Source organism: Ambystoma mexicanum, chromosome 5p (assembly GCF_040938575.1).
Source record: "Ambystoma mexicanum isolate Mex_15411 chromosome 5p, UKY_AmexF1_1, whole genome shotgun sequence".
NCBI lineage: Eukaryota > Metazoa > Chordata > Amphibia > Caudata > Ambystomatidae > Ambystoma > Ambystoma mexicanum.
The window spans coordinates 69,403,213-69,430,118 of record NC_090930.1 but is presented as its reverse complement, the minus strand read 5'-3'; the positions used below and the strand labels follow the sequence as shown (position 1 = coordinate 69,430,118).

The following is a 26,906-nucleotide window of genomic DNA, read 5'->3' as shown; positions in this document are numbered from 1 at the left end:
TTTCTATTGCATCTAGCCAATCTGGGGCTCCAGATTGGAACAATTAAAGGATATCTGGCTGCGCTGTCCATTTTCAAGCGCTCCTCGGAAGAGGATTCCTACTTCAAAATTCCATTGATTATCCAATTCTTAAAAGGGCTCACTAATGTGTACCCTCCAGTCCCTTTTCATGTCCCGGCTTGGGATTTGAATCTTGTACTGAAGTTTCTAACTTGTATACCTTTTGAGCCTCTACATTCTTGTCCCTTGAGGCTTTTAACAGTAAAGACTGTTCTTCTTGTGGCCTTAACCTCAGCTCGCAGGGTTAGTGAGTTGCAGGCTCTCTCATGCAAACCACCGTACACTATCTTTTTACAAGGACAAGGTAGTTCTTAAAGTTAGACCTTCTTTCTTGCCGAAGGTAGTTTCTGACTTTCATTTGTCACAAAAAATCACATTACCATCTTTCTACCCTCCTCCCCATTTAGGTAAAGAGGAGAGGTTTCATAGGCTGGACCCAAAAAGGGCTCTGTTTTTATATATCAAGGGTGTCAGAATTGCGTCGGGGTGACCAACTTTTCGTGAGTTATACTGACCATAAATTGGGATTGGCGGTGACAAAACAAACTATATCCCGCTGGATCATTTTGGCTATAGTAGAGTGTTAGATTGGCTGGAAAAGACCCGCCGGATGGGCTTTGTGCCCATTCCACAAGGGGTATGGCTCCTTCTGTTGCTCTAAAGAGGGGAGTTCCTGTAGCAGATATTTGTTCAGCCACAACATGGGCATCATTGCATACCTTCATCAAACATTACTGTAGATGCCTCTTATTCCCATGAGGGATTATTTGCTAAGGCGGTACTACATGCCCACCTCCAATAAAATTACACTGCTATAGGAGTCTTTCATAAGATGAGGAATACGTGAGAGGACACAATCCATTTGAAGAACAAGTTACTTACCAACTGTAACGTTCTTTCGACTGGATGTTCCTCCCACGTATTCCTCATCGCCCCTCCCATCCTACCCCGCAGTACAGTTTGCGTTATTTACACTTCTCTCTTGAAGAGTTTTCTGTCCTGAGGCACGCCTGGGTGTTCCTCGAATATTTCCTCTCAAAAACAGAACGGAAGCCAACGGGTGCGGCACAAGCTACTTATACTGATGGTGATGTCGACACGGTATGGAGCCCGTCGAGGGTCATCAACACCACGACCTCGTGCACAGCACCCTCTGCCGGAAAAAAAATTCCGAAGCAGCGAAGCTGGCGATACGAATATCATAACATGAGGAATGCATGGGAGGAACATCCAGTCGAAAGAAAGTTACAGTTGGTAAGTAACTTGTTCATCTGCTTGTGTTTCAGAAAGTCACTACAAAAAATGACAAAAGCAGCATCCTTTGCGTTCTGGGTCCTTCGCTATTCTACACAAAGCTGTAAGTCATAGCACTATTTCCAAAAATTAAAGGCCTGGGACGTGTATTCCCATAGCTACAATGCTAAGAGACCTCAACTGTGTGACATACTTTAGCAAATATAAAAGTAAATCGCTAGAGCACAAAGAAGGTGCTTGGCTTTGTACTTTTATGTAACATCCACATGTACTTTGATAAAATGCACTCTTAAAAGTTGAGCACTTGCGAAGCAAACTGTGGAAACTATTGACCTGTAGTCGAGAATCTTTCATGTGATGTAACCCCGCTTTACAAATAAATCGAGTATCAGCACTACCCCAGGTAGCAATGTACATCCCCCTCGCTCATGAAACGCGAGTGAACCCATCTTTATGTTGACTTGTAAAGCTTCATCCCTGAGATCTGTGCAGTTTCCTGGAAGCCTCGGCGCAATCGAGACCGTTACCCGCAAAGGTCTGGTGGACGTCTGCCAGTTCACTTAATACCCCACCCGTGCCCCTTTAAAACCCAGAGACTTAAGGAAGTAGAGGCTAGCACCGCCAGCATTCAAGGTAACGGTGCCCTCTGGACCTCACTGACCTCCGACTTGAGAGCAAAATGAACTTGCCATGCCAAAAATCTTTTCCAGTCTCAACCTGTGCTTGAACCTGAGAAGGAATCTTCCTTAAATTCCCGTAAATAACCAAGTTCTTGAAATCAAGTCGTCTTTTCCATCTCAATAAATATTCTGATAAAACCAAAGCTGTAATCCTTGTGTTCAGAGTGCCCTTTCTTAACCATAGTTTCAGGGGAGTGGCTAGGTCTGGAAAAGACCCGGGGCTAAGCTAATGTCCAGGCTGTCAGGACTGGGGGCTAGCTAGTCTTTTGGCTGTAGCTCCTGAGCTTCTATCCGGGGCTACAGCCAAAAGATCCGGGGCTATAGCCCCCTCAGCCCCCCCCTAGCAACGCCCCTGCATGGTTTACTTTACACGTGGATACTTGTGCAGCAGGTAAACCCAATCAACTCGCCATGAGTTTGCTGTATGGTTTACAAAGCAATGATATGCCGTTTTGCTTTTCAATCTAGGTGCTGACCAAGTCCGCAGTGCAGTGCGCTCCAATAAGGGCGCCTGTTCTAATCGCCATCTCTCCAGGTGCGCTGGTGCTCACCTGCCTGCCTCGGACTATACAATTGGGATGTTTACTAGCTACATTGGGGCCTGCATCTATGTAAAATGTAATGGGTCAGGAACATATTAATGTCGCTGCAGGCCCAATTTTGCACACATCCTGTGTGAATACCGACTATGGTTGTTCTAAACAGCATGATCATCTCCTTGCCAAACCACACATTTGTTGATGGGCAGCGCCCACTTGCTTCTTTAACAGCATTTAGGGTCATTTCTAACGGCCCTAAATAATGTACCCCACTGCTTGTCACGGTAAAGTGGACAGTATTTGGTTGCATGAAAGCCAAAGGCCTCATCCACGCACTTCATTGGAGAAGAAGCCTCCTGTGCTCTCCTAGCACCAGCTGCTTCTGCCATAGCAAATGTTTTATTCAGCGGATCTTCTGCATCAGATTGGGAATCCTGTCTGTAACTACAGCCATTGCGTCATCAGGAAAATCTGAGAAGTCTTTTTTCTTTAGCTTGCTTTTAACAGCACCTTTGACTGTGATGAAGGCTTCGCACATCAGTGCAGCATTCTTATTCCATTCCTTCTGAGTTGGTCCCCCAATTCCGAAATATATATAGTTAGCCAATGTCTGAGTCTGAGGACCGCCTGGCGCTATACTGGCGAGAATCAAACGTATATTCACTCAAAGGGTCGTTCTGGGAGTCGGTGCCTGTTTATCAAAATGTCTTTTCCCTGCTTGGTTTTACTTGTGGTCTGCCAATATGACTCAAGATCCAAGACTGATTGCTAAGGACTCATCACACCTTAATCACTCGCATGTGGATAAGGAATTGTTCTCTGAACCTGTAAGCCTGTTTAATGTGATTTCCTCGCATCTTGTCCCATCCAGAGATGGAAGGGGTCTGGTTGGCTGTGTCTGCTGTTAGCAGCAAGACTGATCCCTGATGGGAGAGGACTGAAAGATGCTGTGGGGACGAATCTACAGTAGAGCCACTGCAATGCCCATGTAGGTGTCTTGGCTGCTGCTAGTTTCTTGCTACCTCCTCTGCCTCTTAGTGGTTTTTGGGTACATGCCTTCCTACTCATCGGCGCTGGTGCATGGATTCCACCATCAGCACTGGTTCTGTTCCACTGTTTCACCTGCTTCTAATCACCGTTTTGTCATTGAACCTCATGATTGGAAACACGGACTACACACTGACATGCTTACTCTGTTTCTGGAGTCTGGTGTTTTTCAGGATCAAGCTGCAACGGCTATCGGACATGTCCCTTCTTTTTCCATTGGATCTCAGTTGGTACCTTGACTGGGCATAAGGCAGTGTCACCAGCACTTGTACTACCAGAACCACTTGTACTAACAGCACAAACTGACTTCAAATTCCCTCTTCTTTTACGACTTGATAAACCAGTCCATGACGGTTTTCCTCGCTCCCATCATGGATGCTAGCCTCATTTCATTTCCCGTTTCTATTAATGCGGTCTTCCATTGACAGCTTCTTTTACCGTCCTTATTCCTTGAAAGCAGAAGGTACAGTCTGCAAAACAGTGTATTACACACTTCTAAGTGAACTTTATGTTGACATTTCCTTCAGTTTCTTCACAAGTCTTTCAACGAAAGGTTCTTTTGGCTGCCCAACTGTGTCGCCCTGCCCATGCTGTGGTAGGCTATATCCTGCAAACTAGGCTCTTTCTTTACCTGCCTTCAAAAGCTCATCATAGGTTTCCCATTCTAGTACATGTGTTGTGATTGTGGTTAAGCTCCAACCAAAACACCACCTCTTCGTTATGTTGAGTTAGACCTCCCTTCTAGACTGTTTGCAGGGATAGGTTTGTCAGTCAAACCTATAATTATCTATTGGGTCTTCTGTATTGCTTCCTTAATAAAAGCTTTGTCTAGCCAATTTATTTTGTGCACTTTCCACTCCACTAGACCCCTTGTGAGATGTCAAACCTTGTTTAGCACACTAGCTGACCTAAACCTCCAACTATGTATCCTGTCACCCGAGTCTGGCAAAATGGCAGCTTCTCTTGCTCAGCTATTCTTGGAAGCTTTCTCCAAATCCAGAAGATAGATTTCCCTGCTGCTGACTCGTTGAATCACAAAGTAGACCTCCGTACCCACCTCTCCCCTCCCAGTCAAAAGAAGTCACTTGGGCTGTGATGACACTCCTTTTTGGGGTCGCAGTTGCTAGTTTCTCTTGCACCTTGTATGCGCGGACCACTTGTAATGGACCAAAACTCCTAAGTACTACACTGTCCCGCATCGCAGCAATCTGTCATGACCCATATGAAATATCCAAAAAATGAAAGCCAGTCCCTGAACCACAATGTAAAGAAAGCACGAAAATAACACGTCCAAAAATGAGTGTTGCCTGTCTTTCACATTTGGGAAAATTAAACTGTTATCAACACAGTAACACTTTATCACAGCTGTAAAACAAACCTTGCACTCTGGCCAGCTAGCAGTAAGAATGGAAGTTGTATGAGTGGTTGTTCTAGATGTTCATATAGTTCTGAATTCCTTTACGTGTGGCAGGTGAGTTTGCAGTAAGGGAGACGTTTTAAAGGTAGTGTCTTCACCTTGCTATGTAACTACAGTTTATTGGGGAATTATACATTACATATTCAAAATTCCAGAGGTTGGACTGTGCTAGCAAACCTTACATAAATTTCTCTAAAGGACAGTTTCCTCCTTTTTTTTCTCTTTTCTTCTCTCCCTCTTTTCTCGTTCTGCTCTTCTCTGGGCCTGGTACCAGCAGGTTCGACTGCAGCTTTGGGACACAGCAGGCCAGGAACGGTTCCGCAGCCTTATTCCCAGCTACATCCGTGACTCCACCATTGCAGTGGTAGTGTATGATATCACAAGTGAGTGTTGATCTGCTCATGTTGTTGAACCTGTGGCATGGAAACTGAATCACATAGCGAAGTGCTCAAGGCCTATCACAGAGTGTGCATGTTCTGTCTTAGTGAATGTTAACACGTAATTACAATACTATTGTGGCCTAACTCTTACACTGTAACATGTTGGGTTCTGTGAATTGTTCCTGAAGCTTCAATTGCCATTGTAGTGGAGGAGGATTTCTGATATTCTACAACTTTTTAAAGACCAAAAAAGTAAACTGATTCAAGAAATTGATAACTTGACTTCATATTGTTTGGAGGAAACCATTTCACTCTTTTGGACCGCCTGTGCACACGCATGCATAGCAATAGGATGTATACGTGTAAAGTTTCATGTTTTTTTCTTTTCCTTTACATGGAAATCTGCAATTCTCGACTCCATTAAAATAAGGTTATGATATTCATGGGTTAAAAATAAAACTCGTACCTGCCCTCTCAGATCTCCACTCGCACACAGGCCACCATGTTTACTTGCCAAGAGTTCGTTATCCCTTACCAAGGACACGTGCATATTTTGAGCACTGTTATTTATATAGTTGCATGCAAATTCCAAGCAGGCCACTTTTGCAGAGACCAGATTCCTCCGGTCTGGTTTTGCCGCAATGGGGGAATTCTGTCCCTTTCCTGACTCCCCTCTTGTGCAGGGGGAAACACCTGCACCCACTGCTTCCTCCCACCGTTCCATTGTGGGGGAGGGACCCCCCCCCCGGGACCCCCCCCGCAGTCATCTATTTCCCTCTAAGCCCCAGCTAATTTCTTCCTTGATGCCTGCTCCCCCTCCTCCCTCACCCACAGAAAACCCATCTACCCCTACTGCTGGCCAACACCCTTTTGCAGCTCTGTCATGCCTCTTTCTGACCTCTTCGTGCTTCTCCCCGTCTATTCAACGAAAGCTCATGCGGCAATCCCAACAGTCCACTGGTCGAACAAAGCAGCCTATCAGGAGGAGGTGTGAGAGAAATGGGCACTTTCACCAAAGCACTGTAAATTGAGTATTTATATATGCAGTTATTACACAACCAAAGTTGGTACTCATTTACCAAGCTTCCAAAGATAGAAGGCTACGTTGACTTGGCTGGATTTGGACCAGAGTCTGCAGATCACATATAGATCGCAGCTCAATCTGCTGTTCTTGCTTACTGACTGATTAAGTATTTTCCTTCTTGGCATATGAAACAAACATTGAGTGGTTGGGTTTGCCCACTTACCAACTGTTAACTTGCGTGTTCAGAGAGGAAGGATGGATGCAAGGATGGAAAGACTGGGACAGCACCCAGAAAGTGATGGGAAACTGAGCTGCTGCAGTACAGCTTCAGAATTGCGTGCAAGTGTTGCAGCCGAAAATGCATCAATCTTCTTGGTATCGTGAAGTTTGGGTTGCTTGGTTTTGTTTAATTGGTGCGTTTCCCTTTCCTCTCTGCAAAATATATCTTGTTGTGGTCTTTGATCTCCTGTCCATTTTATCTCTGGACCAAAAACTCATGCAGAATTTCTATTTCCAGTTGCATGCCTCCCCACCCCCACCAGCAGGTCTGAAAGTGTAGGTAACCTCTTCTATTATTCTTTTCTGCCTTGACTACTGGCACATGCTCCTTATGTGCCTCTCCAATACCCTTAACGCATAAAAGCCTCCACTTGGCGACTCTTAACACCCGCTCAACCAATAAACACTCTGCCGACATCTCCCTCCTTCTTGAAGACCCTGACCTCCACATTCTCCAATGCCAGCTTTGTCACTGCTTTTGACTCCCTTCTCCTTGACTGCTTTAAGATCCTTTCCAAGCCTCGACCTCACTGTGCTGGTGGTGGGGTAACCTCAATCTTCCCTGAGTGGGCTCCTTCCATCACACCCACCCAGCACTACTCTTCCTTTGAGAGCCTGGTATGCAAGTTGGTCATCTCTCCTTCCTCCTCCCTGACCATTGCTAACATCTACCGGCCTCCAGGATGCTACCACCCTGTTCCTCTCTGAATGGGACGATTTCATTTCTCTACTTTCAACCACCTCCAATCTCCTCCTCCTTGGGTGATTTCAACATCCAATTGAACTCCATTGTCACATCATCCACTCTGTTAATTGACCTCTACACCTCTTTACCCTCTCCATTCTCCCTTCTGATCCAACCCACTCAGCTGGACACTCTGGACTCCCTCATCCACTCTGACCTCTCTCTCATCTCCCCCTCCCCTAAACCCCCTGGTCACCCCTCTCTTGGTCAGACCATTCTCTCCTCCCACCTGGGTCAATTCGGACCGCTGACCGCACCCCCAAAAGCCCTGCCAACCTCCTTCACGAACAGCCACCCGGTGAAATGAGTGTCAACTCATCCACCTTCACTCCAAGCCACCTCAGACTCTACCACCGACTCTGGTCTCAGCAACCTCCACTTGGCCATCACAAATACCCTTGACATTCTTTCCCCCGTCATGAGGATCCACCTGAAACCCGCTTCAAAGCGTAACACCTGGTACGACTCCGAACTTGCAGCCCTGAAGCGAAAGTGCATAGCGGCAGAACCGAAGTGGCAAACCTCAGGCTCACCCTCTGACAAACTGATCTGCCGCCTGATCTAAAGGCAATACAGACTCCATCTGTGCCAAGAAAAGGTCCGACATTCAGTCACAGGTATATGGTGCATCCAACAACATGGCTCAACTTTTCAAAATCTGCAGGTAACTGGCCAACCCATCCGCAGTCTCCTCCTTCCCAGGCCCTCTGCAATGCATTGGCCACACGCTTTGCCACATAAACTTGGGACATCCTGAACAGCCTCTTTACTCACCAGCCCAACCCATCCCTCACTCGCTGGAATCCCTTGGTCCCTCACCCTCCTTCTTCCTCCCTCTCTTCCTTCTCCCCTGTCGCACCGGAAGAAGTTACCAGAGTTGTCTGCTCAATGGAGGTCTCTTACAAACAGGTTTCCCCTTGCTCCTCCAGGACCATGAAGGACAACATTGGCTCTCTTGTCCCCTCCCTCGCTGATTTTTGCAACCACTCTATTGCCACTGGATCTTTCCCCTCCTCCCTCATCACTCTCTTGTGCCCCCTCCTGAAAAAACCTTCAGCAGACTACCTGTCCTGCCACCTACTGCCCTATTTCGATCACCTCCTTCCTGGGGAAACTGCTGGAGAAGGTGGCCTTTCCTCAACTCACCTCGCACACTGAACTTGTTGCTGGTCTCTAGGATGATCAATCTGGATTCCGAGCATCTAGAGGCACAGAAACCGCTTTTCTGACCAGTCGTGAAGAACTGCTCGCGTCTCTGGACTACAACTCCCCTGCTGTCCTCATCCTACTTGATCTCTCCTCCGGTTTTGACACTGTCAACCATTCCATACTCCTACAAAGCCTCCACGATGCCCTTGGTATCTTGGAACGGGCATTGGATTGGCTGACCTCCTTCATAACTGACTGCTCTTCCCATGTCATCTTGGGTACCTTCTCTCCTACTTCCTTCTCTATCTGTGGTGTCGCCCAGGGCTCGAACCTCTCCCATTTGCTCTTTAACACCTACCTTGCTCAGCTGACACTCCACATCTCCTTCTCCAACTTCCAGTGTTATGCAAATGACACACAACCCTTTTTCAAACTGCTATCTTGCACCTTCCATCATCCTTGATTGCCCATCTGCCATCCAGTCCTAGTGCACTTCCAACAATCTCTGCCTCAATGCCAGCAAAACTGAGATCCTTCCTATTGGGTACCCAGCTCCCTCCTCCTTCCCCTCACTCTGGCCTTCTTATATGGGCTCTCCCCCTGCTCCTTCATCTGAAGCCAGAAACCTCTGAGTCCTCTTCGACTCCTCTCTCCTCCCTCCCTCTCTGGACATTGCCAAGAAGTCCCACTTTCAACTCTTCCTTCTCAAAGGAATTCTACATGTTCTCACTTCCCCCAGAAGCTCAAAGTTACCTGAGCCCTAGTTCTCGCTAGGCTTCACTTTTGAAACAGCCTCCTCCTGAATCTACCTTCTTCCACTCTGCGACCCCCTCCAGCTAATCCAGAATAGAGCATCAACACTTAACCTTGGTCTTAAGCCCAGGGACAGCATCTCTCCTGCCCTAAAGTCTTCACTGGCTCCCGCTTACTGCATGGATTAAATTCAAATCCATATGTATCATCCACAAGGCCTTCTGGCGCCGTGGACCACGCTATCTTCAACTCTCTTACTAAATACACTCCTTCTAGACCTCTGTGTTCCTCTGGCACTCTGTGTGTAAAGCATTTCGCTAAACAGAGGGCAGGCTGCAGATCTCTTTCCTCAGCAGCCTCCCTCCTATGGAACAGCCTCCCCCTTCCTCTGCGTCTTCAGTAGGACTTTCTCAAATTCCGGAAGATCCTCCAGACTTCCCTCTTTACCTCCTCCTTCGCTTCGTCCCTCATTAATCTCACAGTTGATGTGATTGGTGTCCAGGGCCCTTATGCATCCTCGGGGTCCTTGACTTGCCACACCCAATCGCCCCAGCTTCTATCTTTCTGTACTTGCCTCGACGCCCTCCGACCTCCATATGGAGGCTTGTATCTTTTCCACCCAAGGCGCTCCAGGCCATTTAGCACTTGCCATACCATGCACTTCCTCTGTTGCTCACCCACGAGCACTGACACCCCAGCACCTACCCCCACTCCTCTCTTCCTTGCTGCACTTGCACGTTCTGAATTCTCACAAGGCATAGTAGGTTCGTCCTTTTTTTTCTCCACTGTATTTAATGTTTCAAAACCATGTTCCCTCCCTGTTGCCCTGTGGGCACTTTGAAACAGAATTAACTTACTATATAACACCTAAACAAGCGGACAATAAATAAAATAGAGCATTGTGTTTTACATTGTTCTTTCAATTGTCTTTTGCTGCTGGTAATACTTTTGAAGACGCAAGTTCTCCAGCATGGGGTCTGGCATGGATTCACATGCTCATGAATATTCCCAGTCGTCAGGCTGGGAGTCCTCGGTACAGAATAAAATCAGTATCAGTTTCGTTTCTGATCTGTCTTTCCTAGACGTAACCAATCACTGATCTCTGGGTCATACTTCCCACAGCCAATGACTGCCCTCTCCCTAAGCCCCGCCTCCGGCAGCCATCCTCAAATTTGTACCGCACGTTCAAGTGTTGGGAGTCCTCGTGCTGTAGCTCTCGAGCTTTACTGCGTTTTCGCGTTTTTTCAAAGAGATTTTCTCATTTTCCCGTTAAATTAAGCCTCAAGCTCCACCGTCTTTACATCCGATCAACGGGGACCCGTTTCGGAAGTTTCTACGCCCCTCAAGGGTGAAGATTTCATTGAACGACGCTGATTCCAGAAGTTTCTGAGGCCTACCCTGAACATGGCCCAGGAGAAAGGGAGCTCGACACCCGGGAAGCTGTTCAGGGCCTGCCCTGGATGCCAGCTGCAGAACGTGTTCAAGGAAGACGAGCATTCCTTATGCCTCTACTGTCTTCACGAGGACAAAACGCATGTGGAGGACTGTGCGTTTTGCGGGAACATATCGGAGCGGACCATGAGGGACCGCCATCTTCGTCTCGCCAACTGGCTGGAGGGAAAGAGCCCGTCCGGAGAGAAGAAAAAGAAGAAAACCGAGCGGTCTTCTAAGTCCTGTGAGGGCGCCCCGGCGACGGGGGCCCAACAAAAGGCTAAGCTCCGCGGGCACCGAGAGCGCCGAACGGTCGGGCTCCTCGGCTGCCAAGCAGGGCGCATCCTCCCCGGGGCCATCGACCATGAGCCAACACTCTGGCTCAGGTAAGAGGAAATTCTAGAAACCGGCCAAGCTTCTGGAGAGGCCCAGGTCGATCTTGAGGATTTCAGCTGAGGGGGAGCGAGGTGGGGAGCCCTCCCCCAAGGTGAAGACCACAAGCATGCAGTTGGTGACTAAGGCCTTGATTCACCTAGCCAAGGCCTCTATCGAGGTGGTCGCGGCAACCCTGGCGCCACCTGCGGAGGTTACACCTGTGGTAGCGGCCTCGGGGCCCAGAGTCTCCCTGCCACCTCGGAGGGAGGCATCTTTCAAGCCCATCGAAAGAACCCCCACGGAATCCCTGGCGGAGAAAGAGGGGGGGGCAGTGGCCATTGTGGATTCAGACACAACCTCCGAGGAGGAACTTGTCGAAGCCCCTGAGAGCCACGACGCAGGCATGGAGGAGGACCAGCCCGTCGAGAGGCATCCTGACGAGGGGGACAACGGAAGCGACGGTGGCGCCGACGGGACCCCAGACCAACTGTTGCACCCGTCGCAGCCAGTGCCGCAGGACAACTCGGCGGCCATTTTGATGGCAATTCAATCCTTATGCTCTGAAATAAGGACTAGATTGCCTTTACCCCCTACGGTGGAGCCGGAACCAGGCCCGACGGAGGAGCCAGGGGCAGGGCCGTCGGGAAGTCCACAACCCAAGAGAACACCACATCCTCCTGCACCCTTCCAGCCCTCAAGGCCTGCTCAATCCTCCTCCCCGTCCACGGTCCGCGGGGATGACGGACACGGCCACGATGGGCAGGGATGACTAGGGCGGCGACGGCAGGGTGGACCTCCTGTCTCCCTCCCCCTCCCTCCCCGGGCTTCCCCGCCCGATGAGATTGGATCCTTCCATGCTATGATCTCCAGGGCATCCGAGCTTTTCCAGCTCTGCCCCCGAAGAAAAGGAGGGGTTCCTCTATCAACATTGAGAGACCAAGAGGAAGACGGTCCTTGCGGTACCTCTACTGGATGACATCTGGGACGAGGGGCTCTCCCTCCTCAAGAACCCGTCCACGACGCCAGCAAAAAGGGACCAATACAAAAAGAAGTACCGGGTCTCTGACACAGCCCCTCTATGCCTTAGAGCACAGCCGACCCCGGATTCAGTCATCTCGGCCAGGAAGAAGGCGGGGGGGGGGGGCATCGGCATCGACTTCACCGCCGGACGGCGAGGGAAAGAAGCTCGACACGATGGGACGACGAGGCATCGCGTCGGCAGCGACGACGATTAAGGCGGCCAACGCCCTGGTTATTGTTGTCCGTTACGACAGGGAACTTTGGTATTAAATCACTCCCTTGTTGGACTTCCTGCCGGACGATAAGAGGGCATAAGCCCTGGAAATTCTGCAAAAAGGCGAGGTGGTGTCGGACCACGCCATAACGGTGGCGACGGACATCGCTGACACGGTTTCCGCCAGTTGGGCAACGGTATTTGCCTCAGACGGCGCGGATGGCTGAAGGTGACGGATTTCCGCCAGGACGTACAAGCCAAGGTGCTGGACATGCCCTTTGACGGGAACAACCTGTTTGGGAAGACAGTCGATGAGTCCCTGCAAGCCATCAAAACGGACACGGAGACAGTCCGGGCCCTGGGAGTTCTCCAGCAATGACGGCCGTCCTTTCGGAACACCGGAGGCAAGCAAGGGGCCTCCAAAGGTTCCGGCAGCGGCACCTCTACTTACCGTCAAGTGGCCCGTTCCTCGTCGCAGGAGGCCTATAGAGGAGAGGGCAAGCCTGGAGGTTCCCGCCGTCGTCGCCAGGGAGATCAAGGCGGCAAGGCGTCCTCGATACAGGACTGAACCGACCGTGGCGTCAGGCCCCCACCGAAGCACCCCAGTGGAAGGCCGGCTGGCGAAGTTCGTCAGCGTGTGGGAGTCCATCTCCACCGACTGTTGGGTGCTGGATACCCTGGCCCAGGGGCAGGCCCTCTAGTTTCTAAAGAATTGCCTTCACGTGCCACCCGTGGCCAGGAAGGAAAAGCACGTACCCCAGCTGCTGCTGGAGGCAAGGGCAATGCTCAAGAAAGGTGCCATCGAGCTTGTCCCAAAGAGACTTCGGGGCTCTGGGGTCTACTCAAGATGCTTTCTCGTAAAGAAGACAGGAGGTTGGCGTCCCATCCTGGACCTGCGGCGACTGAACAAGTACATCAAGGCTCAGAAGTTCTGGATGGTCACCCTCCAGCACGTACTGGGACAGCTCGAGGACAACGATTTCCTGTTGTCGTTGGACTTGGAGGATGCCTTCTTCCACATCCCCATCCTAAAAGGACACCGGAAGTTCCTCAGGTTCGTGGTCCAAAGACGGCACTACCAATTCAAGGCCCTCCCATTCAGATTAAAGTCGGCACCAAGGGTATTCACCAAGTGCCTAGCACCGGTGGCGGCGTGGCTACGCCTGCAAGGGATCCACGTCTATCCCTACGTGGACGACTGGCTCATCCGAGCAAGGACAAGGGAGCTTGCCGTAGAACACACAGCGAGGATCGTCCAGCTACTCACGGACCTGGGGTTCTCCATCAACTTCCCCAAATCCCACCTGGTCACTTCGCAGGTCAAACTGTTTCTGGGAGCCAAGCTCGACACAGTGGCGCGGCTGGCCTCGCCGTCCGACGAAAGGACTAAAGCCATTCTAGGCAAGGTGCGACGCCTGCTAGCCACGGACGTAGCCAGGGTAAGTTCCATCAAATCCCTTCTCGGGATGATGTCCTCCTGCATCTATCTGGTACGCCTGTGCAGACTTCGGATGCGTCTGCTGCAGGAGATCCTCGACGCACGCTGGATCCATGCGACGGGCAGCTTTGAGGACAGGATCCTGCTCAACGAGACCTTCCGACGGGCGATCCGGTGCTGGGGCACCCGCACTCATCTGACGGCGGGCGTAGGGTTGTAACGGTATACCGGTATAAACACCGTGAACAATTTAATTATCTTTAAATAACCGTTACCTTGTTTGTAATGGTATACCGAATCCCGATATAAATGATGTTTTTGTAGTGCACTTTACAATGAATGCAAGCAGGGGTGTGAGTCACTGGGCTGGGCTGGCTGGCTTCTGTTCTGAGCCTGGGACTGGAGGCGGAGTTTGCCCGGGCCCAGACTTTACAATGAATGCAAGCAGGGCTATGAGTCACTGGGCTGGGCTGGCAGGCTTCTGTTCAGTGAGCCTGGGACTGGAGGCGGAGTTTGCCCGGGCCCAGGCTGCTTGGAACATTCCTGACGCACGTGTAAGACAGACACGGGTGGCCCATGCTATCTGCAGCAGAGAGGAGGCTACAAAAATAAGTTTCTGAAGTTTCTATCAACACAGCATGACTTCAGTCACCAAGAAGAACTCTGAAAAGCCAGGCAGCTATTAGACTGAGCAGGGAGCAGATTTACTTCAGACAGTGCCCTCCTGGATTCTGGAATGGAGGCCCACTGGACCTGCGCAGGGTTGTTCAGTGCCAGAGTTGTGGCCTGCTACTTGACGATCGGGTGCAATGGCAGCACCTGCAGGAGCCTATATACCTACGTACGTGCAGCAGCAGGTAAGGTACCCTTACCTACCCTTCCTTTCCCCCTTCCCAGCCCTGTTCGCCAACCCCAGTCACAAACCAGCCACAGGTGTAACTGTAATTCCTATCCTCAGCTCAAACAGGGCTAGGCGCGAGGAGGGTATTGGGAGGGAAAGGGGGCACAAGACAGGCATAGGCAGCCTCAGGCAAGAGAAGAGAAAGTCAGGATGCAGCTTTCCCCTTGTAGTCTGCCGCATTAGACATAAAATTAATAATGGGGATCAATTTCTGCACTCCGCCTGCAAAGCCCCGTGTGTGTGTGTGTGTGTGTAGTCTCTTCTGTCTTAGGGGGCATGGTGGGGGTAAATTATGGGGCACTGCACTTCTCTCTGATGCCAGTTAGCATGAGAGGAACGGACATGGTGGCGGCACATTATGCAAATGCGCAGGGTTCTCACTCATGTACTGACTCAGTTTTAAAAACTAGCAAGCACGTATCTCTCAAAGAAAATGCATTTCGTAATGATCCTGCAAGGTTTTTATTATCCCCCTCGACCCCCCCTTTCAAAACTATTTGAAACCCCTCGCAAAACTAAAAGACAAACATTTAGAGCGGGACAGCACACTTCACCCGAGCAAATCGAAAGTGGCCATTTACTCTGTGGCCTTAGAACTGTCTTTTAATTGTACAATTGCTCGGTTATTATGAATGCTATATGTGACATAGTGCATTCTACCAGAAAACCAGCTAAGTCTTGGAATGTACTAGGGAATGGTGGTACAAAGCATGTTTTGGCCGTACCCTAGCAGTTTACTCTGTATGTTATGTTCTGCAGTGGCGCAAAACCATTGTTCTGATCGGACTCTACCCCAGACCCCCGCCTCTCCCCCCCGGCCACCAAAATGTTGGGCTATTGATTCGACCTGGCTGACCTAAAGAGCCGTGGCCGGACCAACAGACAAAGGGGCTGCATTACTAACTTAACTCATTTCACTGTTAGCATCTGTATTCAAATGCATGCATACATTTTTAGGCAATTGAAATCGTGATGTGGGGTTAGCACTGCGTGCCAGGAGAGTGATTGGAAGTCTAGATGCGCGCCAGAGGAGTGAGTGGAAGTGTAGAGGGAGCATAGGAGACTGCTCATTCTCACAGCAGTCCTTAAGTCCTCTAATGACTTGCCCTGTACTTGCCTTTAGCCTCTCAGAGGTCCATCTCTTCTTGCTTGGCCTGTATTTATGCCATGCACAGATCGCCACCTCTGGTGGCTTTGCCAGCAGAGCTGTCTGAAGTTTTTTCCCCTGGCTAACACTCCTATGATAACACGTTTCTGTTGAGAAATTGTGAAACAAATAATACAATGTGACTCATTGTGATTCGTGTCCCCTGCCAGCTGCGAACACGGCCATGTTTCCCTGACAGAGGCAAGAGCCAATTTCAGCTCCTAGAATTTCACAACTGAGTGTTTAGCCCCGAATATAAGAGTGGGCCCGCCCAAGGGGGACGAGAGTAAAAGCAAATAATATACCCGAGTGTTTCTGACAAGCCTCTCTCCATGTCTTCTGACTGTCTCGGAAAGGATACGCCAGCCCATGTCCCTAGAGCAGGCCCCTGCACCCGCCGGCACTGTATAGGTATTGCTGTTGTGTGGCCATATGCAATGCATGACTGACCCTTGGAGACCCAATACGTTGCATGCTGGGACATGTAGTTTAATTGCTCCTACCATAATTACTGATGTTGAAGAAAAACAGGACTGGCTGAGGCTGTACGCAACTAACACAGGGCTAGGCAACTGGCAGTTCTAGAAATGGTATGCTGGGAAGAAAACTCTGTGGGGTGATGCACCTGCTGCTGTCAGGATCTGATAGTGGGGTATTGCAGCCTTTTGTTATGTTGTGTTGTAAAGCTTTCATGTTGTGCCTTCATGGTTCCACCGTAGTAGTCTCTGAGCATCCAGGCAGGTCTGGAGGTTGGCATATTGAGCGCCCCTTGCCCGGGGTATCCAGACCGTACTCTGTGAAAGGAGAAGGAGTGGATAGGGGCCATTGGAATGGGGGGGGGGGATTAGGAGTGGTGAGGGCGGGAGGAATGTTTTGTGGCAGCAAGGCTGTATGTCCGTCCTGTGGATCTGAGAACTTGTTCTTCAGAAGGGGGATAAGAGACGCACGATTCAAATTAGGTTTCGGGGGAGGCGTGGCCTGCGGGGTGTTAACAGCTGTAGAAACCACTCCTGGGCACCAAACGCTCTACTCCTGTTGCCCCAGGGCCAGAAGGCGCTCACTGCTTTGACATTCAATCTTTCGCCCGCTCCCTATCAGTAGGGGACACTCAAACTGTTGACAAAGCCCCATGGGCACTTGAAGGAGAGCACCTCCTTCCCGAGAGCAGGATGTTGGCCTGGGCCTCTTCTGTCATCGGCACTGGTGGCGTGAAAGGGCTCTTTATTCCGTGCCCGGCGCTGCTGCTGGCAGGGGCGAGTGGCAGCTCTCCAACTGGGAGGGAAACCAGGGTCGTGGGGGATCCCGTACCAGGCCGCCGATCTGACCCGAAGCCATGATGCAGCGAGGGCGTGGCATAGGAAGCGGGGAACCCCAATACTTGGGAAGGGCTAATGGGATCACTGGAAAATAATGCTAGGTGGTGTGTCAGAGACGTGTGGTTGCTCTCCTGCAGGTGAGCGCTCCTTAGGGCGCTTTTACCCAGGGGGAGGATGGTTGCCTCTTTAAACAGGGGATGGCCTACACTGGCCATGCACAGGACTTCAGGGGTCTCGGTCCTTTCCTGCGGCCGGAGATCCCTCAGATCAGGTTCCAGAACTCAATCTCTTCATCCCGAGGTTCAAAAGCACTAGAGCAGATGGGGCAGCTTTCCTGTTGCTGCACCAAAAATCTGGAACTGTCTCCCCATGCATATCAGAAACAAGTCATCCCACCAGCGGTGCAAGAGCCTAATCAAAACTTGGCTCCAACAAGTTTTAACAATCCATGACTATGAGATCCTCATTCTTTCACTTCACCCTTCAAGGATATTTCCCTCTGCCTGCATTGTTCTATAATTGTTATGCCCCGAACTGCACTTCCAGTATTGCACTATAACCATGCCATACCTTGACTCTGAGAGCCTCATTCTCCCACTTTACCCGGCTATCTTCCTCTGTCTATATTGACCTATATCTATGTTATAGCCCCGCACTGCCTGTATTGTATTATAACCATGCCATGCCTTGAACTGTGCCGCTGGTGGCTTAATCAACCACCCCAAACCTCACTGCACTGCACTGTACTTTCCCCTGTACCCAGTTAAGCCTGTTCATGTAACCTACGACGTGATACCTCCGGGTTTGGGCGTATAACAAATGTAATAAATAAATAAGTGGGTGATTTCAGCGGTATAGGGCAGAGTTAACAGCTTTTAGCCTTCAAGCTTGACCAGAATAGTCTCATTGAAATGTGTAAAGAAGTTAGATGCCCCCACACCAGTATGTTTGCCACTCCCCCACATTCTCTGAAGTTAGCGCTTCCACCAACATTTAGACCCCCGTCCCCCACCCACCGAAATGTTACCCTAGGTGCACCACTGGAAGGAGCAGATATGCACACTTGCCGTTGGCAGAGAGGTGAGGAGGGAAGACTTTCCTGAAACGGGCAGCATTAAACTTTTACTCTGTTTATGCACATGCAGACAAATGTACTTGCACTAACACAGTAAACTTGAAAGCTGCTATTTTCAAGACTTTCATGCCCGTCTGCCTCAGCAAAATCAAATGCTCACATAAGCCCCCTCCCCACGGATGCGAGCCACCATATAATGACATTATGTGTACTTTTTCACACCCGAGGTTAGGGTCTGTGCAATTGCTTTTTCTTCGGCATATGTGTTATGTGAATGTCACTAGAATAGCATTTTGGTAGTCAGTCTAGTCATTTATTTCTGTGTCATGACCTTACAAGTGTTATCGTGTACAATCTACTTTGTATGGCATGACAGTATTTTACATCATTTGAGATTTGTTTTTCTTCATATTGATGGTCTAATTACCATTAGTGCGACTGAGACATAAGTGACTTCTACTACAACACTTGCATGACTCCACGTTTCTTGACCTGCTACCCCTCTAAACTTCTATAAAGGTTGTATATTGTATGACCAAGTTGAGTTGGACCACCAGGATCCCCGTCTGTTGAGTTAAAGTAACATAAATGTATGTAAGAAGAACTAAGGCAACTTCTTGGTGGAGACTCTCGTTTGTGTTTTGTCTTGGTGAAAATGTGTGACTTTCCCTGGCAAAATATTATCTAAGATAATGGTTAAACACGCGTGTGTGCTATACCGCGATAACCACGGTATACCGTCATTTCGCATGCAGGTTATCATACCGTCAAAAAATCAATACCGTGACATCCCTAGGCGGGCGCAGACTTTCAGACCCCAGCTCACCAGGTAATGGTGACGACAGATGCCTCCCTGGAGGGGTGGGGAGAGCATACCGGAAATCTCCATGCGAGAGGCCTTTGGCTCCCGGAGGAAAAACAACTTCATATCAACATTTTGGAGCTCCGCGCAGTGTTTTGGGCCCTCGGGTCCTTTCTTCCGTCCCTCAAGGGCAAGGTGGTGAGGATCTTCACCGACAACACCACCACAATGTTTTACATCGGGAAGCAGGGTGGAACCAGATCCCCAGCCCTGTCCAAGGAATCCCAGGATCTGTGGCACTGGGCCGTCGACCAGGGGATGTTGCTGGTACCTTTTCATCTGGCAGGGATAAAAACCATCGCTGACTCACTCAGCAGGGAGCTGCGCTCGTGCCACGAGTGGGACCTACGCCATGATCAAGTGGACCGACTCTTCAGGCTGTGGGGCAGACCCCAGGTCGATCTCTTCGTCGCCGTTGTGAACTCCAAGTGCCAGAGGTTGGCCAGCAGGTTCCCCCAACCGAGGAGCATGGCCGATGCTTTCTCGTTCCCCTGGGACAACCTGTTCCTCTGTTTTCCCACCTTTGCCACTGCTACTCCGGCTCGTCAACCAGCTCAAGAGGTCCCGGTGCAGGATGATCCTCGTCGCACCGACATGGCCGAGACAGATCTGGTTCCCGGACCTTCTGGACCTATCGGCGTCCCCACCAGTCAAGCTGCCCGTGGACACGGATCTTCTCTCCAGAGACGGAGGCGCCATTCTTCATCACGACCCTAAGTAGCTGGACTTGCAGGCCTGGCTCCTGCAGCACTAGAGTTTGGGGGCTACGATATACCGGCCGACTGCAGAGAGGTTCTTGGAAAAGGCCAGGGCGTCCTCAACTCTCAAGTGTTACGGTCACAAATGGAAGAGGTTCCCTGTCTGGTGCCGAGCACAGAAGATTAACCCTATACGGATTACGGCCCCTCAAGTACTGCCGTACCTTCTGTCGTTGGCCAAGGCTGGACTAGCTCACGCCTCCATCAAGATACATCTGGCTGCCATCTCCAGATACAACAGGACGGGTGTCCTTGTGGTCTCATCGCCTGGTGAAGGAATTTATGAAGATACTATTCCGCTCGTTCCCACCGGTGAAGGCCCCAGCCCCGGCGTGGGAGCTCAACGTAGTGCTGACTAGGCTCATGGGGACCCCGTTCGAGCCTATGCATACGGCACCGTTGAAGTTCCTATCGTGGAAAACGGCTTTTCTTGTGGCCATTACCTCTGCACGGCGCGTGGGAGAGATTCAGGCCCTATCTTGCAAGCCTCCATACTTGACTTTTCACAACACGAGGGTGGTGCTCAGGACGCACCCCTCCTTCATGCTCAAGGTGCCGTCGGACTTCCACCTCAACGAGCCCTTGGTGTTATCAGTGTTCTTCCCTTCGCCTTCGTCGCCGGCCGAGAGGACTTTGCACTCGCTGGACATAGCTAGAGCGCTGAAGTTCTACGTGGACCGCACAAAGAGTTTTCGGAAGACGTCACAGCTTTTTGTGAACTTGGACCTGTGAATCAAGGGAAGGCTGTCTCGAAGGCTTCCATTTCCAGATGGCTCTCCGGCTGTATCATGCACTGTCACCGGTTGGCAAACCGACCGCTGCCTGACCGTCCGAGAGCCCATTCGACCAGAGTGATCGCTGCTACCACAGCGTTCTTTTCTGGTGTGCCCCTGCAGGACATCTGCAGGGCTGCTACGTGGAGGTCGACGCACACCTTCACGAAATTCTACTGCGTCGACCGGGATTCCAGGGAGGAGTCCAGGGTCGGCCAAGCAGTGCTGCACAACCTGTTCGCTTGAAGGGCCTGGTGAGGAGGTAAGAGTTGCTTAATGTTGAGTTTATGTATTGCTTAATGTTGAGCCTTTTGCCACCTCCCGTGGTTGTGCATGTGTGTACTGCTATGTAATCTTATATTCATGAGCATGTGAATCCATGCCAGACCCCATGCTGGAGAAGGAACAAGTTACTTACCTGTAACTGTTGTTCTCCAGCATGGGTCTGGCATGGATTCACATGCGAACCCTCCCACCTACCCCTCTGCGGCTCTTCACTTGGTCATACTGCCACTTTACGTGCTACCAAATCTGAGGATGGCTGCCGGTGGCGGGGCTTAGGGAGAGGGAATTCATTGGCTGTGGGCAGTATGACCCAGAGATCAGTGATTGGTTACTACTGGGAAAGACAGATCAGAAACAAAACTGATACTGATTTTTTTTTTCTGTACCGAGGATTCCCAGCCTGACGACGGGGAATATTCTTGAGCATGTGAATCCATGCCAGACCCATGCTGTTGAACAGTTACAGGTAAGTAACTTGTTCCTTAACTGCATAACAATTGTTTTTAATATTAAACCGCTAAAAACCATATTTTGACAAAGTATTTGGTCTCTCATTTTGGCAAAGCGTTGCCTGGTCCGTTTTAAGTATGGGAAAACCATAGGTTTACAGGAGTCGTGCCTGCAGTTTTTAACTGCCTAAGGTAGCTGTGATTATGCTCCCCCACCATCTAACTGTGAAGTTATTGTGCAAACGTGAAGTAGATGTGGGCATTGGTTTCCAGCCTTGGATCTTCTGTAGATGCATGAAGGAGAGAGCAATGAAGGTCCTGTTTGTGGGATCCGAGCAGGGGACATCGGACCAGCCTAGAAAGAGACACGTACTCTGTAAAATCAAACGTTGGTAGCAAACAGTCTCCGAAGACTGACTATGCCGCATTCCACACCACCGCCTAGTAAGACTTTATCTCTTGGGAAGTGCTGCCAAAACCATTGCCAATACTCCCTCGGCTTCAGAGAGTCAACTGTGATTGTCCCCCATGTAGAATGTAGAGGGCTTCCGTGCCACTATTTGTTTGTCTCCGACAGGCTTCATGTACTGGGACACTGAAGTCTAGACCCATGACATTACAGTTAAAGATTGCAAAGTTCTACCAGTCTGCAGAGATCGAACCTTTTTGGATACTAAAACCACTGCCATCGAATGCTCCGACAGAGTGTCCTTGTCCAGGACGCCTCTGCATTCCACACCGAAGGGCACTACGTCCATTCCCTGCTGATGGTGCTTCTCTGGCCACTCTATGCCAACCATTAACCTAGAGCGGATGCTGCCTCAGTTGAGTGCCATGGAGGCAAGTCTGGAAGAGAAGGCTTGGTTATGGAACAAGGAAGTCGTAAATACACGAGAAGGCGAAAGCTAGAAACAAAAGAAAAATATAAACCAGCTGGGAGAAAACCCATGGCAAAGGAACCAGTCACTGCAACAGAGGCCCCCCAGATGGCAGCAGATTACTTACAAATACCAATATGGAAACATTGAGAGAAGCAGTAGCTGACCTTTCTGCTAGCAGAAATGTGAGCGACTTCCCCAAACTATACTTTGGGAGAAGGCCGAGATCGCCCTGTGCCAAGAATACTCCATTCAGCCATGTCCTTCCTTTGTGGATGTAAAGGTGGACTGGAAAGACTGGTTCCGCACAATTATCCCATCCCAACAGCCAGAGAAATATACTCTACAAAATGCCTATCCATGATGCAAAGGGTCATGCAAGCTCTTGGCCTACAGGGGCAACAAGAAGGTGGTGGCCACCTGTTTGCACTTCTGGGTCGTCAGCCTTCACCAGGCCAGTTGTGCTGAATCTGAGAAAGCGGGTTAACGTTTTTAAACCTCCTGCTTTTCCACATCTGTCCCCTTAGAAGGGGCTGGTATATACACATTGAGCTAGAGGCAAGCTTAAGTGGTCAAGGCAAAGTTACATAAGCTTTTCTTATTTGCTCTTACAACCTTTGCACCACCTCTTCTTACCTATCTGGCTTGAACCCGGCCGATTCTGATGTACAAGGATTACCAAGGGGATTGAGCCACGGTAAGCATGGGGGAGGGTAAGTGCAGTAAGGGATGGAAGCTGGGGTGATGGGCTAAAGCGCAGGTAAGGTCGGTCGCAACTCCCTGAATGTAAATAAACCTTCTGTATGCGTTTTGGATTTTCATTTCTGCAACAACACATAAGCCGGAGCAACAGCACATGCGGACTGACACGATCCAATACCTGCACCAAAGCTCAACACCCGGTGTATACCGAGTTGAAGCTGCCAACAGAACACCACTCCTCTCACTATCCTACTCCTTCTTCACCTTACTAACCCATCCCGCCCTTATCGTTTGCAGATCCGCCAGAGCGCCTGGGGACCAATTCGGTTGGTGACGGTACGCGGTACAAATACCTTTAACATTTCTGCCTGCCATGCTACACTGAAAATGTTTACATTTTGGTGGTGTATCCGAAAGTGTCCGCTAGATGGCAGTGTTGACCTTTCTTCACATGGATTCCTGTAATGAAGTCAACATTTAAAGCAAGAGCAGCAATGCCATCAAGTAGCCATTGCTGTAGTGAATATGATCTAAATTGAAATAAGTCGTAATGATACGTTTGTATGGGCCATGTTTTTTTTTTTTCCTACTAATTTGGGGTTAATTATTGGTGTCCCAAAGGTTTGGTAAGCGGTATGTCAGAGAAGATTCAAATGGTCACTTGATGAAATGGTGCATCGTATTCCAAATATCGTCCAGCAAACACTAGTCCATTCAAGTTCTTTTGGGGAAATGGTCCAAGAAAAGGCCACGTCAAGGGGATTGGGTCCTCCGACGTATTCCATATCTATGACATGTAATCACCACAGCTGTGCTGCTTCGGAAACTTTTTTCGGCGTCTGCGTCCTGCGTCGATGACGTCGACGCGCAGTCGTCGAGGACCTCCTCCGACGTTATCCGATGTGATAAGTAGGACGACGACGCCCGTAGCCTCAGTTCCGTTTTTTCTGTGAACGTGTTGCTTCGTGAATCTCGGTTAACGCCTCGACTCTTTGGAGTTCTGTTCTTCTCGGTTCTTCGAACCTGTTCGTTTTGTGCAAATCCTTCGTGTGAAGATGTCTTCGACTTCGTCTTCGACCCCGCGTCCGGGTTTCAAGAATTGCGGGGAGTGTGGGTCCAAGATGTCGGTGACGGACTCGCACGACGCCTGCCTCTGGTGCCTCGGGGAGGCCCACGACACGGATGACTGTATCGACTGCCAGTCGCTCACGTCCAAAGCCTTACGCGAACGTAAGAAGAAGTTGTCAGTAGGTCGGGTGTCCAAGCCCCGGAAGTCGAAGCCTGCGGGGCTTTCAACGGATGATTCGAGGGGTGACTCTCCGCGTCATCGTCGAAAGTCTCGTGGGTCTCCTTCTAGGAGTCGGTCTCGCCACTCCTCAGCCTCTTCGAGGCATTCTCGGAAGCGCCGACACCGGTCGTCTTCCAGGTCCTCTTCGGAGGACTCTGCCCGGCACGTCGCTTACCCCACCAGCCGTGCGACGCCGGAGGAATGGGCTTCCTTCGGGAAGAAAATGCTGGCGATTCTTGAGTCGCAGGGTACTAAGCCGTCCGCGCCCCCGAGTGGGGTCGGCCGTGAGAGGTCGAGAGACACCGCTCGCAAGAGTGGTCGGCACGAGTCACGGGAGAGATCCCGTTCAGACAAGGAGACTCGTTCTCGGCGTATCCGTTCCAGGTCCCGGTCCTCGACGCGTTCGAGACCGTGTGCACCTGTGAGGTCTTCGAGGAAGACATCGATGTCTGAGGCGTCGAGGGCGTCGACAGGCTTTCTCGAGGCTCCGGCTCCGAGGAAGTCGTCGAAGCCGTCGACGCTCAGGTCGTCGAGCGACTCGCTCGGGGCTCTGGCTTCGAGGGCTGTGTCGACGCCGCCGATGCTGGCGGCGCTGCATCTGACGTCGACGCCGATTTCCTCGACGTCGATCCTATCGGCGCCGATGCCGGTTCTCTCGACGCCGGCACCGATTCGCTCGACGCCTTTCGTGTCGGAGGTACCCCGTGGCACAGGAGAACCCCCTAGGAAGGCTCTGGTTAAGAGCAAGCACTCTCGGGTGCCTTCTTTTCGCCACCTGGAATATATTTGAGGCGGATGAGGATTCTGATGGCCTGGTTCCTATTCAGGTTCCAGATGAAATTGTCTCGGGCCATAGTCAGTTTGACGATTTGAGGCAGTCACTGCATGATGCCAGTGGACTGGACACCACTCCGGAGGTAGAGTTTTGTAGGCCTGAGCCTGGCTCTCATGCCGATTCCTCGTACCGGCGCCTTATGGCTAGGGCTTCTGAGTACTTGGGTTGGTCTGCTCCCCCAGGGGAGTTTGTGCAGGATGATCTGACGGACATCCTTGATGTTGGTCCCCCAACTGACCCTGTACTGCCGTTCCATATGGCTTTACAGAGAAGGGCGGCGGCGGCTTGGACTGCTCCGGAGAGTCTCCTGGCGGTGGGCAGGTCCTTGTCGCGAAAATACCGTCCAGCCAGTAGCGACCCCTGCTACTTGACCAGGCACCCCACTCCGGAGAGTTTGGTGGTGCAGGCGGCCCCGGTAAAGCAGGTGTCGTACCCTACCATCCCTCCTGATAGGGACGACAAACGTTGTGATGGCTGGGCGAAGAAAGTGTTTTCTTCTGGTGGTATGGCGCTTCAAGCGGCCAACTCCATTTGTGCCTTGTCTCGTTTCACGCACACTCTGTGGAACTGTGTTGCGTTAGCGGCTGAACATATTCCCGAAGGGGACGAACGGGATGGTTTCCTTGCTATGGTCCAGGATGGTAAGGATGCCATGTGTGAGTCCGTTCAGTCGGGTTTGGATTTAGCTGAATGCGTCAGTAGGTCCATGGCGGCGAGCACCGTGATACGCAGGTTTGCGTGGTTGCGGAAGTCGGGGTTTGCCCCTGATGTGCAGTCCCGGCTCCTCAACATGCCCTTTGACGGTGAACACCTTTTTGGCAGCAAGGCTGACGAGAGCCTTGAGAGGTTGCAGACCTCAAAAGCTGCAGCAAAGTCGTTGGGCGCTGCAGTTCGCCAAACTCCGCCTTTTCGTCCTAGGGGACAGCAGTCGAGGGGTGGTTCCTTTCGCTATTACTCGTCCTTCAGTAAAGCGAGAGGAGCTGGCAGTCAAAGAGGCCAACGCAGGGGTACCAGAGGTGGACGACAGGGTACCCGTGGTGCCAAGGCCGCTCGGGCAGTTGCCTCTTTGCCCTCAGGTAACGCCGCAGCCGCTCCCACTCAGTCATGAGGCCATGTCCCATGGTTCGCCGGTTGGGGGAAGGCTGGCGCAGCATCTTGTAGAGTGGCAAGCCATTACTTCAGATGTGTGGGTTCTGGAGATCATAACCCACGGCTACTGTCTTCCCTTTCGGCACAGGCCTCGCGACAATCCACCGGGGAACCTCTCTTTGCAGAGTCCGGATCCGCTCCTTGCGCAGGAAATTCAAGCCCTGCTGGAGAAAGGCGCCATAGAACTGGTGCCTGTAGTGGAGAGGAACAAGGGATGGTATTCCCCTTATTTTGTGATTTCGAAGAAAGACGGGGGATTGAGACCCATCATGGACTTACAAACTCCTCAGGAAGGACAAGTTCAAGATGGTTACTCTCTCTCAAGTCCTCCAGGCCCTTCAGCTTCAGGACTGGTTGGTGTCACTCGACCTCAAGGATGCTTACTTCATGTGCCGATCCATCCCAAGCACAAGAAGTAAGAAGTACCTGAGGTTCGCAGTTGGCGACTCACACTTTCAGTTTCGGGTCCTGCCGTTCGGATTGACCTCTGCCCGAGGGTTTTCACCAAGCTCATGGTGGTGGTGGCAGCGCATCTCAGGCAAGGGGGGGATTCACATCTACCCCTACCTGGACGATCAGGGGGAGCTCTCCTGAGCAAGTCCTGGATCATCTGTCCGTCACCTGCCACTCCCTTCACAGGCTGGGCTTCTCCCTCAATTTAAAGAAGTCCCATTTGACGCCAA

General features: G+C 50.8%; 1 protein-coding gene across 9 annotated transcripts in view; it reads left to right on the top strand.

The window, feature by feature from the left end:
- LOC138480737 (ras-related protein Rab-6A-like) overlaps nucleotides 1-26,906 on the top strand; it is a 457,834-nt gene that overhangs the window by 232,933 nt on the left and 197,995 nt on the right. For 3 of the 9 annotated variants that reach the window (XM_069612467.1, XM_069612464.1, XM_069612462.1), the window contains exon 4: nucleotides 5,275-5,380. The exons of 3 other annotated variants lie outside the window; for them this stretch is intronic. In XM_069612467.1, coding sequence (XP_069468568.1) covers nucleotides 5,275-5,380 — 106 coding nt within the window. Of the gene's footprint in view, nucleotides 1-5,271; nucleotides 5,381-26,906 lie in introns of all 9 variants that reach the window. 3 more of the 9 variants (XM_069612466.1, XM_069612461.1, XM_069612460.1) reach the window with 1 other exon arrangement.